This window comes from Alosa alosa, chromosome 10, assembly GCF_017589495.1.
Source record: "Alosa alosa isolate M-15738 ecotype Scorff River chromosome 10, AALO_Geno_1.1, whole genome shotgun sequence".
Classification (NCBI taxonomy): domain Eukaryota; kingdom Metazoa; phylum Chordata; class Actinopteri; order Clupeiformes; family Clupeidae; genus Alosa; species Alosa alosa.
The window spans coordinates 34,629,088-34,641,587 of NC_063198.1; the positions used below are offsets into that span (position 1 = coordinate 34,629,088).

Sequence of the window (12,500 nt, forward strand, 5' to 3'; positions counted from 1 at the left end):
TGTTTTATGAGCAGTGGTATTGGGGACAATTGCTTAATGTCATAGTTGCTGCTGAGTTAACTGGTTTGCTTAGCTGACTGTTTGTGGTGTGACTCCAGCTTAGCAGCAGCATTTTCTTGATAGTAGGGGAGGTGTTAAAATAGTGATAAATGTTTGATATTGTTGTATAAGTGAGCACTTCCATGCTCAAAGGGGGAATGTCGGACTTTTATTGACATATATCCTTTAGTTTATATATCTTTTATGTAGTATCTTCTATTCTGTGTAATATCATTGTTTTGTGAAACTGAAGTTTGTAGTATGTCAGTGTGGGAAAGGAAGACTGGCTTGGCGGAAAGAGCAGGCCTGGCAGAAAATGGTATAGACAAGGTTTGGTGCCAGGAAATGTAAGCAAAACCTAAAGAATGGCAAAACCCTAAAGAATGTATGAATAACAGGATGAGAGGGCAAAGGTGAAGTACCATATAATATTTGGTCAGTTATCTGTAAACATAGAGGTCTTGTCTGGGATGACTTGAAGGGTATAAAGGTTGGACAACAGCCAGAGGATGTTATCTTACTCTAGCTCACTTTGCTCACTGCTCACTTTCTTACTTTGCTTAGCTTTAGCTTGTTTCACTAACTAATGCTCTGAGTGCATTAAAGCCATCATCTGCAGTATACATCCACGTAAAGCGGACTTCTTTGATGTTGTATTATTTAATGTGGATTTGACACTCACATCTAAAACCGGGTTTTTCTAAGTGGTTTCAGTGAGGGTCTTATCAAGCTGAACTCCCTGACATCAAGTTTAGTTTCTGTTTGTTGCTGGAAGTTCAGGTTGTTGAATTTGTAATTGAGCAGATATGTTGAGTCTGATTTTGTCAATTTTACCTTTTAAAAAAAAAGATGAAAACTCATTGCATTTATTAGTTGAGAGAGAAGTTCAGGTGCTAATTGTGAGGGGGGATTTGTTAACTTATCAACAGTTGAAAATAGAATACGAAAGTGTTATTTGAACTTCTATTGATAATGTTAGAAAAGAAAGACTGTCTTGTTTTGCATATTTCAGAGTTATATGTGCGGAGCATCTCTTTATGGATTTCATAGTGGATCTGAAGTTTGTATTTACGCCATTTTCTTTCAGTCTTCCTACACTCTCTTTTAGAAGTTTAACTGCTGGATTTTGCCTCCATGGTGCTTTCTGTTTGTCCTTAACTTTCTTGAATTGTAATGGAGCAATGTCATCCATAATGTTTGCCATTTTTGCATTAAAGTGATCAAATAAGTCTTCAGAGTCTGACAGTTGACTTTGACTTTAGTGAAAGTGCTTGCTCAAAGAGAGCACTTGTCTGATCATTTATGATTCTCCTTTACCATCATAGCTGTGTTTTGAGTGTGTGGGGACATAGACACATCAAAGAACACGAAAAATGATCAGATAAGGCCAGGTCTTTAACAGCTGTAGAGACATCGGTGACCCTTTGTGATAACAAGGTCGGAGGGTATGGTCGAGGGAGTGTGTGTTGGCCCCCTGTACATGCTGTGTTAGGGAGAAAGTATCGATTAGTGCAATGAATTCCTTTGGCATAATTGTTTTCAGGATTATCCTACATGCAAGCTTAGATCCCCCTGATATAATAAGACAGTCATACTCTATGCAAACAACTGATAGCAGTTCACCTAGCTCTTCAAGAAAAACTTTAGCTGAATGTTTTGGAGGCCTGTAAATTGTCAGTAATAAAATCTGAGGAGAAGACTTAATGCATGCACACAGATATTCAAAATGAAGTAAAGTCAATGACTAACTGATTGCACTGAAAAGACGCCTTGAAAATTGTAGCTATCCCCCACCCTTTATTTGCTCTGGTAGCACTCAAAAACTGAAGTTTGGGGAGCTGATTCGATGAGAGTAGCAGCACTGTTTGCTTGATCTAACCATGTCTCAGTTAAAAGTAAAAAAAATCAAGGTTGTGTGTGCAAATTAGATCATGAATTAAGAATGATTTGTTTGAAAGAGATCTGATATTTAGGAGTGCTAGTTTTGTTAGTTTAAGTAAGTTGGGGAAATATGATCCATGGGGGGAAATCTGAGGTTGATGTGGTAATGGGTAGGAGATTGGACTGGCTTTTACCCTATAAGCTCGATGCATTTGTGTTCTATTTCTTGTCAATACAGGAATAGAGAATGTCATGGGCCTACTTGGTCCCCGCATGTTCTCAAAACTACTGTCAGTACCATTTATATTGCAGGGACCCTGAGAATATCATGCAATACAGTCATCACATAATTGTCCCCTGTTGCTGCCATCTGTATTTTCCACTGCACATTCCATGCTATATGCCGGCTGAGAAAAATGAACTAAGAGGTTGCTGCTGCTTAAGAGATCCTTCTAAACGGGAGAGGGGGGGGGGGGGGAGGTGCCCTTCGTGCCCTTTGGTGCTAATGATCTTGGGCTAGTAAACTCTGCATGGCTACTGGTAGCAGTCTCTCCATTCTGCAGGGAACATCATGTGCTTGGGTGGGGATGGTGATGGGTATTCAGGGATCCTGTGGAGTTTGGAGTGGGTGGTGGGATGAAGGGGTGGGATGGGGATGGGAGATTAGGGGGTTTGTGTGGCCTGGGAGTTTGATTGGGTGGGGACGGATTGGGGTGTGGGTGGTGATGGGAAATCAAGGAGGTTGGGGTTGAAAATTGATCCAGAGTCTCCATCTGCCCGCTGAGGTTCTGGGAAGTTTGTTGCAGATGTCCGCCAGCAGGTATTCCAGTAGTGTATTCCATGTTGCTGTGTCTCTTTGTGGTGACAAGGAGTCGACGGAGGTGGGGGGGGGTATTGGTACTGGTGTTACAACATGACCCCTTCCTTTCTGATATCCTCTCAGCAGCTTTGATAGGTGCTATCTCCTCATGCTCATCACATCCATTTGTTTGCTGAGATTCCAGGGAGTTTGACGCCAGTGATTGACTTTTGAGTTTTAGCAGCACCCATCTTATCTTGTCCAGTGGACATGGCTTGGCATTGTTGAGCTGGTTGTTTATGTTTCTCCAAGGTCTGCATTTCAGTGGAGGCTAGCGGGTGGTTATCGAGGGCCCTACAGCAGGGCAGGTTTGGGCATATCTCTGTTTCCAGCCTGTGCAGAGTGTTTTGGTTTAGCTGAGTTGTTGATGTCATCCCGCTTGTTCCGGCCTTGTATGGCCACTCGAGCTGCTTATCAGAGGCTCGCCCAAGGTTGGCAGAAAAATGTTGTGCAGGAGAGAGAGGTGATAGTATTCGGTTAAGATCTTGGCCCCAGTCCAACTCAGCTCTGCGCTATTTGGTCTGAAGTATTCCCCGCGATTCCAAAAAAGGTTAAAATTGTCAATAAAATTAATCCCAACTGAAAAGCATGTTTTTGGCGAGCCAGGTGTTTAAACTGGAATAGTCTGGAAAATACAAAGCTTCCTCTGCTGGGAGTGGGCCACTGATGAAAATTTGTATTCCAAGCTCATAGGGCCGAAAAGTTCCTTTGAAATCTCTTTGACATACAGCTGTTCTCTGTAGATGCCATTTTCCAACATGCACAATGATGCTTGATAGTTTGCATTATTTTGACACCAGTTCTGCAAGCTTGTTTTTGTGTCAGACATTGAAGCATTTGGGAAAAACAACATACAATCATCCTTTCCCCATTTATATGTCACAGCAAAGTCGCCCCAGAACGAGGGTTGTGGGATGAATAGGGTCGAGTGCTGCTTCTGTCTCAGCTCCATCTTCTTTTGTTGTGGTTTGACCGCGCCTGCTTTGGGGTCTGTTCCCTGGGAAATTCCCTTCACGTCCCCGGAGGCATCTCAAATCTGTTCATAGTGTTAGGGCTGTGGGCTTCCCCTAGGGACCACAAGCCCTGTAGTAAGTTTTGTTGATCTGTCTGTATTTCTGATGCGAGGCCTGAAGTTAACATCTGAATTTACTGGTGTTGAGGTAATTACAGTTCTTGTATTACGTTTTTGTTTTTGGTCTGGCACCTTGCCTGTGCCAAGGCTCTGTACCTCACATTTCCTTTGTGAGGTCGATGCATTCATCTGCTCTATTAGCAGTGATATTAGACTGCTGGGTTACATTCTCTGCATTTCCAGTAGTTGCTGTACTCACTTCATGAGATGCCTCTCGTAGTTCATCTGTCGTTGATGGAAGGGCATGCATCTTTGATTCCAAAGTAGAAATCCTCTGTTCTAGCTCAGTACATTTTCGCATGATCTCCTGGGTCTCTGGGTCGGAGGGCGCGATTTTGTTTTAATCCAACTTCAAGGTGAATTGCCGCTCAGTTTTGCTCGTTGACTTGGCTGGCTCCATTTAAAGTAAAAACTAACCACTAAAGTTTCAGATTTAAATGTACTGGTTTCACTGTCTTTGCTAAACTAGCTTGTAAATGAAATAAAAGAATGAAAAAGAGTGGAAATTGCTAAAAGGATAGGTGAAGCAGGAGCAGTGTGAAATGCGTCCTACTCGCTTGAGTAGGAGTTGAGTTTTTGAGTTGAGGTGGTGATGTATATGTCATATAAGGTGGTGATGTATGTGTGATAAAGGTGATGATGTATGATGTGTGTGTGATATGAGGTGGTGATGTATATGTGATATAAGGTGGTGATGTATGATGTGTGTGTGATATGAGGTGGTGATGTATGTGTGATATAAGGTGGTGATGTGTGTGTGATATAAGGTGGTGGTGATGTATGTGTGAAGTAAGGTGATGATGATGTATGTGTGATATAAGGTGGTGGTGATGTATGTGTGATATAAGGTGGTGGTGTATGTGTGATGTAAGGTGATGATGATGTATGTGTGATATAAGGTGGTGGTGATGTATGTGTGATATAAGATGGTGATGTATGTGTGATGTAAGGTGATGATGTATGATGTGTGTGTGATATAAGGTGGTGATGTATGTGTGATATAAGGTGATGATGTATGTGTGATGTAAGGTGATGATGATGTATGTGTGATATAAGGTGGTGATGTGTGTGTGATATAAGGTGGTGATGTGTGTGTGATATAAGGTGATGATGATGTATGTGTGATATAAGGTGGTGATGATGTATGTGTGATATAAGGTGGTGATGTATATGTAATATAAGGTGGTGGTGATGTATGTGTGATATAAGGTGATGATGTTGTATGTGTGATATAAGGTGGTCATGTATGTGTGAAGTAAGTTGATGATGATGTATGTGTGATATAAGGTGATGATGATGTATGTGTGATATAAGGTGATGATGATGTATGTGTGATATAAGGTGATTATGATGTATGTGTGATATAAGGTGGTGGTGATACAGTGCGTAGGCTTTTGCTCACCATGCAGGCAGTGCTCCATATGTCTGCAGGTGTATCGTACTCTGCACCAATCAGAACCTCGATGGCGCGATACTGACACGTCTGGATGTCCTCAGAGAAGTGCTTATGCTGCCGTGAGGGAGAAGAGGAGAGACATTTAGAACCTACTATAGACATGATCTTTAGAACCTACTAGACATGATATTTAGAACATGATATTTAGAACCTACTATAGACATGATATTTAGAACCTGCTACAGACATGATATTTAGAAGCTACTATATGATATTTAGAACATTATATATAGAACCTACTATAGACATGATATTTAGAACATGATATTTAGAACCTACTATAGACATGATATTTAGAACATGATATTTAGAACCTACTATAGACATGATATTTAGAACCTAACATAGACATGATATTTAGAACATGATATTTAGAACCTACTATAGACATGATATTTAGAACCTACTATAGACATGATATTTAGAACATGATATTTAGAACCTACTATAGACATGATATTTAGAACATGATATTTAGAACCTACTATAGACATGATATTTAGAACATGATATTTAAAACCTACTATAGACATGATATTTAGAACATGATATTTAAAACCTACTATAGACATGAGTGGGCTTGTGTGTGTGTGTGTGTGTGTGTAGCTATCTCACCACCCAGCAGGAGTTTCCCAGGTCAGCGATCTTGATTCGGATTCTGTGAGCGTCCTCTGGGTTCAGCAGATCTACGGAACCCTCTGACATGAACGACATGAAAGAAGCACTCTTACCCTCCAGCTCTCTGGTGTGTATGCATATATGCTGGTGTGTGTATGTGTTGGTGTGTATGCAGGTGTGCTGGTGTGTATGAAGGTGTGTATGCAGGTGTGTTGGTGTATATGCACGTGTGCTGGTGTGTATGCAGGTGTGTAGGTGTGTTGGTGTGTATTCTGGTGTGTATGCAGGTGTTTATGCAGGTGTGTATGCAGGTGTGTTGGTGTGTATGCAGGTGTGTATGCAGGTGTGTATGCATATGTGTTGGTGTGTATGCAGGTGTGTTGGTGTGTATGCAGGTGTGTATGCTGGTGTGTATGCAGGTGTGTTGGTGCGTATGCAGGTGTGTATGCAGGTGTGTATGCAGGTGTGCTGGTGTGTATGCAGGTGTGTTGGTGTGTATACAGGTGTGCTGGTGTGTATGCAGGTGTGTATGTAGGTGTGTATGCAGGTGTGTTGGTGTGTATGCTGGTGTGTTGGTGTGTATGCAGGTGTGTATGCTGGTGTGTATGCAGGTGTGTTGGCGTGTATGCAGGTGTGTATGCAGGTGTTTATGCAGGTGTGTTGGTGTGTATGCAGGTGTGTATGCTGGTGTGTTGGTGTGTATGCAGGTGTGTATGTAGGTGTGTTGGTGTGTATGCAGGTGTGTATGCTGGTGTGTTGGTGTGTATGCAGGTGTGTATGTAGGTGTGTATGCAGGTGTGTATGCTGGTGTGTATGCAGGTGTGTATGCAGGGGTGTATGCAGGTGTGTTGGTGTGTATGCAGGTGTGTATGCTGGTGTGTTGGGTGTGTATGCAGGTGTGTTGGTGTGTATGCAGGTGTGTATGCTGGTGTGTATGCAGGTGTGTATGCAGGTGTGTATGCTGGTGTGTTGGTGTGTATGCAGGTGTGTATGTAGGTGTGTTGGTGTGTATGCAGGTGTGTTGGTGTGTATGCTGGTGTGTATGCAGGTGTGTATGCAGGTGTGTATGCTGGTGTGTTGGTGTGTATGCAGGTCTGTTGGTGTGTATGCTGGTGTGTTGGTGTGTATGCAGGTGTGTATGTTGGTGTGTATGCAGGTGTGTATGCAGGTGTGTTGGTGTGTATGCAGGTGTGTATGCTGGTGTGTATGCAGTGTATGCAGGTGTGTATGCTGCAGGTGTGTTGTGTATGCAGGTGTGTATGGAGGTGTGTTGGTGTGTATGCAGGTGTGTTGGTGTGTATGCAGGTGTGTATGCTGGTGTGTATGCAGGTGTGTTGGTGTGTATGCAGGTGTGTATGTTATGCAGGTGTGTGTTACAGGTGTATTTGAATGGTGTATGCTGGTGTGTGTGTGTATGCTGGTGTGTTGGTGTGTATGCAGGTGTATGGAGGTGTGTTGGTGTGTAGCCACAGGTGTGTTGGGTGTGTATGCAGGTGTGTATGCAGGTGTGTATGCTGGTGTGTTGGTGTGTATGCAGGTGTGTATGCAGGGTGTGTTGGTGTGTATGCAGGTGTGTTGTGTGTGTGTTGGTGTGTATGCAGGTGTGTATGCTGGTGTGTATGCAGGTGTGTATGCAGGTGTGTTGGTGTGTATGCTGGTGTGTATGGTAGGTGTGTTGGTGTGTATGCAGGTGTGTATGCTGGTGTGTATGCAGGTGTGTATGCAGGTGTGTATGCTGGTGTGTTGGTGTGTATGCAGGTGTGTAGGGAGGTGTGTTGGTGTGTATGCAGGTGTGTTGGTGTGTATGTGTATGCTGGTGTGTATGCAGGTGTGTATGTAGGTGTGTATGCAGGTGTGTATGCAGGTGTGTTGGTGTTTATGCAGGTGTGTTGGTGTGTGTGCTGGTGTGTATGCAGGTGTGTATGCTGGTGTGTATGCAGGTGTGTTGGTGTGTATGCAGGTGTGTATGCTGGTGTATGCAGGTGTGTATGCAGGTGTGTATGTATGCTGGTGTGTTGGTGTGTGTGTTGGTGTGTATGGAGGTGTGTTGGTGTGTATGCAGGTGTGTTGTTGTGTATGCTGGTGTGTATGCAGGTGTGTATGCAGGTGTGTATGCTGGTGTGTTGGTGTGTATGCAGGTGTGTAGGGAGGTGTGTTGGTGTGTATGCAGGTGTGTTGGTGTGTATGCAGGTGTGTATGCTGGTGTGTATGCAGGTGTGTATGTAGGTGTATGCAGGTGTGTATGCAGGTGTGTTGGTGTTTATGCAGGTGTGTTGGTGTGTGTGCTGGTGTGTATGCAGGTGTGTATGCTGGTGTGTATGCAGGTGTGTTGGTGTGTGTGTATGCTGGTGTGTATGCAGGTGTGTATGCAGGTGTGTATGTAGGTGTGTTGGTGTGTATGCTGGTGTGTTGGTGTGTGTGTTGGTGTGTATGGAGGTGTGTTGGTGTGTATGCAGGTGTGTTGTTGTGTATGCAGGTGTGTATGCTAGGTGTGTATGCAGGTGTGTGTATGCAGGTGTGTAGGTGTGTTAGTGTGTATGTTGTTGGTGTGTATGCAGGTGTATGCTAGTGTGGGAGGTGTGTTGGTGTGTATGCAGGTGTGTAAAATTGTGTGTGTATGCAGGTGCTGGTGTATGCTGGTGTGTGCATGCGGAAGGTGCTGTATGTACAGGTGTGTATGCAGGTGTGTAGGTGTGTATGCAGGGTGTGTTGGTGTTAGTTGTATGCAGGTGTGGTGTGTATGCAAGTGTGTATGCTGGCTGTATGCAGGTGTGTGTATACAGGTGTGTATGCAGGTGTGTATGCAGGTGTGTTGGTGTGTATGCAGGTGTGTTGCTGGTGTGTATGCAGGTGTGTATGCTGGTGTGTATGCAGGTGTGTATGCAGGTGTGTATGTAGGTGTGTTGGTGTGTATGCAGGTGTGTTGGTGTGTGTGTTGGTGTTTATGCAGGTGTGTATGCTGGTGTGTATGCAGGTGTGTATGCTGGTGTGTTGGTGTGTATGCAGGTGTGTTGGTGTGTATGCAGGTGTGTTGGTGTGTGTGCAGGTGTGTCTGAGTGTTGATTTATCAGCTGGAGACTTCGCTCACTGCCTTGCACAACAGACAGACTGAGGAAGTCATTTGTCCCCAGACCCATTGAACTGTTCAATGCTTCACTTAAAGGAAGAGGAGAGATAGACTTCTCTGCATAGTCTGTCTCTTCACCCTCCATGTTTGGATACTGTCTGTCCACTAGCCACTTTTTACCACTGTCTTTCTGCCTCACTGTTTTGCGTGCTATATTAGCACATTAGCACATATACATAACCCCTCCTCCATGCCACAGCCCGAACTGTATTACACTTATACATTTTCTTAAAATAGTTTATATATATAGATATATAGACTTTATTCTTGCACTGTTGCACTGTTGGACTTACTCATTTTGCACTATCACCATGACCACTATCACCATGACACTCACTCACATAAGAGCACCTTACCTTACCTTACTATGCACAGAGAATCTGGGCTCAGTCCCTGCCTCAGTCATTACAAAGCCTCTTGATTGATTAATCACCACTATGTGGGGTAAGGGATTAGATTAAGTGTTAGTATAATTTGTATTTTAGTATATTTAGTATATTCTTTATCTTCTACTGTCCTTATTGCTTAGTTGTGTTTTTATATTATATACTTTTAATGACTTTTTCTGCTGTTAAAATCAATAAAGTATCTATCTATCTATCTATCTATCTAAAGCATCTAATACTGACTGTGTGTTGTCACTGACAGGCTGTCTTGGCAGGCAGGTTCTGTGTTTGCGTGTTCCGTGGAGTCCGTGTAGTCGTGTGGAAGTGCGTAAGAGAAGACCAGCGATAGGCGTGTGGAGGGGAGGCAGGACGGGCGACTAGGCAGGGCGGAGCCTGTCGGTGGGTGGGAGGGGTTTCGGCTCTGGTCCAATCGAGATGAAGAGGTGCGGTGGGGGCGGGATGCACACACAGGTCCATCTCCTGAGGGAGAACACACAGAGAACCAAGAGGAACCGTTAGGAACCCAGGAGAACACACATAGAACCGTTAGGAACCCAGGAGAACAGATCAGAGTGTTCTGAGTGTGTGTGTGTGTGTGTGTGTGTGTGAATTTGTATGTGTGTGTGTGTGTATGTGTGTGTGTGTGAATTTGTATGTGTGTGTGTTAGGGCTGTCACTTTACGTTCAAAAATCGATTGCACAATCGATTGGACCAACCAACACAAGTTTTGAAAACTAAAATAGGGAATCGATTTTAACCAAATATGTACACTATTCATTTTAAACGAATTAAACAAATAAAAAATCTAGATGTAATAAAACTCACAAACAAGCAGAAAAATAACAAAAAATTCGAAGTGCAGTAAAGCATTGTGAAAGCCTAAAAGAAAATTCCCACCAATTTTACGCACTGGAAACAGCTGTTTTCAATCGGCTGCTGTGCTGCTGGTGTTTTGCCAAAATTGAGGACAGCTTGATCAACCTGTGCGACATGAGAGGCTGGTGATGGGCCTAATAACTCAATATGGAAGCTTGCCGGGGTTTGGGTAGATCAAACTATGGAGAAGGACAAAGCGGTATGCAAACTGTGCAGTCATTTGAGTTCTCGTGGCCCGAATTTGTTTGACATTTCTAATTGTAAGCGCTAGCCATGTTGAAGCCTGCAGTAATGTTTTCACTGATGTTATGGCAGTCCACTCTGCTTATTGTTTTTGAGAATGTTGCACTCCTGTTTGTCATTGTGCCCGAAACTTCCGCCAAAATCAGAATTTTTGAATTGCTATTGTTGGGGCATTTGGTACACTGGTTAGCACTCTGGACTTGTAACGGAGGTTTGCGGTTCGAGCCCGACCAGTGGGCGCAGCTGAAGTGCCCATGAGCAAGGCACCCTAACCCCTCACTGCTCCCCAAAAGCGCCACCATTGTAGCAGGCAGCTCACTGCGCGGGATTAGTGTGTGCTGCACCTCACTGTGTGTTGACTGTGTGCTGTTTGTGTTTCACTAATTCACCGATTGGGTTAAATGCAGAGACCAAATTTCCCTCACAGGATCAAAAAAGTATATATACTTATACTGGTTTGTGCGTCTTCAAAGCCCCTTCGTTAGTTGTTAGGTGGATTGGCCTATATTTGGCGAAAAAATTGAACGTCTTTAGACATGAAAAATCGATTTTACAATCGATTCAATGAACAATTATATCTCAAGAATCAAACAGGATTTTTTCACAAAAGTGACAGCCCTAGTGTGTGTGTGTGTGTGTGTGTGTATGTGTGTGTATATGTGCAGTGGTGGAGGAAGTACTGAAACTCAGTACTTAAGTAAAAGTACAAATACACAGAGAAATATTTACTTTAGTAAAAGTAAAAGTACCACAATGACAAACCTACTTAGAAGTAAAAAAAGTAAAAAGTACCTGCTTTTAAATGTACTTTAAGTATTAAAAAGTAAAAGTATTTGCATAATGATTTATTCTCTTAATATATATATTCTAAAAGGGAAAAAATCAGTATGGGCTATGGCATTTTGATTAAGCTAGTTTTAGGTTATAATCGACTAGATAGTTTTAAGTTAATGCAATTGTGCTTACCATCTGTGGCCCAGTTTACATTCTGACCTACAATTCTAGAGACTGTAATTCTGGTTCTCTACTAGGGTAATCTGAGTAATATCATTCAGCAAAACCACGAGAGCCTGAAGTTTAGCGGGGTAGACAAAGGGAAGCGTCGGGTGGATCGTAATGCCAATTATACTGATTGAACAGAAAGTTGCTGAGAAAGGTGTCTTTATGATTAAGTTCAGTTTCACTTGCGCAGACGATAGACATTGAATGGCTCCGTTACTACCCCACAATTGTAGGCTATGCATCTTCATTTTAATCACACACAATTAAGGAATATTTCCCTAATCTGGAAAATGTTACGTTTTTCCGGCCACCCGGTTCATTAATAGTCTACCATTCATTTATTGCCGCAAATGATCAGGCGTGTGACAGAAGCATGGGCATAGCCTGTAACCGGCTGATCCGCGGATAGCAATCTCATCGGAGAGTGAGGCCCTAACGCTGCAGATAACAGACAGAGAAAGGCACAGAACACAGTTGCATGTACAGTGTAGCCATGGGTCTGGTGAATATATCCTACGAATGCAGATGGCTACAAGCTCCGCTGCCTGGTCTAGACTAGAAGCTTATGTTTCTAAGAATGCACGTGGCGCTCAGAATCTTTGGTAGCAACCCCGGTAAAACAAATGTGTTTGTCAGAGAAAAAAAAAAACTGATCATAAAATGTATCGTAAAAAGGCGATGGTGTTGTAGAAATGTAGCGGAGTAAAAGTACAGATAATTGCTGTAAAGTGTAGAAGTAAAAGTCAAAAAGTATGCACTATAAATTTTACTTAAGTAAAAAGTACAAATACGTGGAAAATTTACTTAAGTACAGTAACGAAGTATTTGTACTTCGTTACATTCCACCACTGTATATGTGTGTGTGTGTGTATGTGTATGT

The 12,500-nt window shown here is 42.9% G+C and overlaps 1 protein-coding gene and 1 long non-coding RNA gene across 2 annotated transcripts in view; both read right to left on the reverse strand.

Moving 5' to 3' along the window:
- The window catches only part of LOC125302391 (SRSF protein kinase 3-like), a gene marked incomplete in the record, with an annotated part of 48,672 nt that overhangs the window by 13,208 nt on the left and 22,964 nt on the right, over window positions 1-12,500 (reverse strand). The window contains 1 exon segment of the mRNA XM_048255544.1: window positions 9,877-9,978. Coding sequence (XP_048111501.1) covers window positions 9,877-9,978 — 102 coding nt within the window.
- On the reverse strand, window positions 5,315-9,820 carry LOC125302628. Its single transcript, XR_007194939.1, has 3 exons — window positions 9,742-9,820; window positions 5,983-6,065; window positions 5,315-5,421 (listed from the first exon to the last, which is right to left on the reverse strand). It is a non-coding gene; the product is annotated as an uncharacterized LOC125302628 (long non-coding RNA).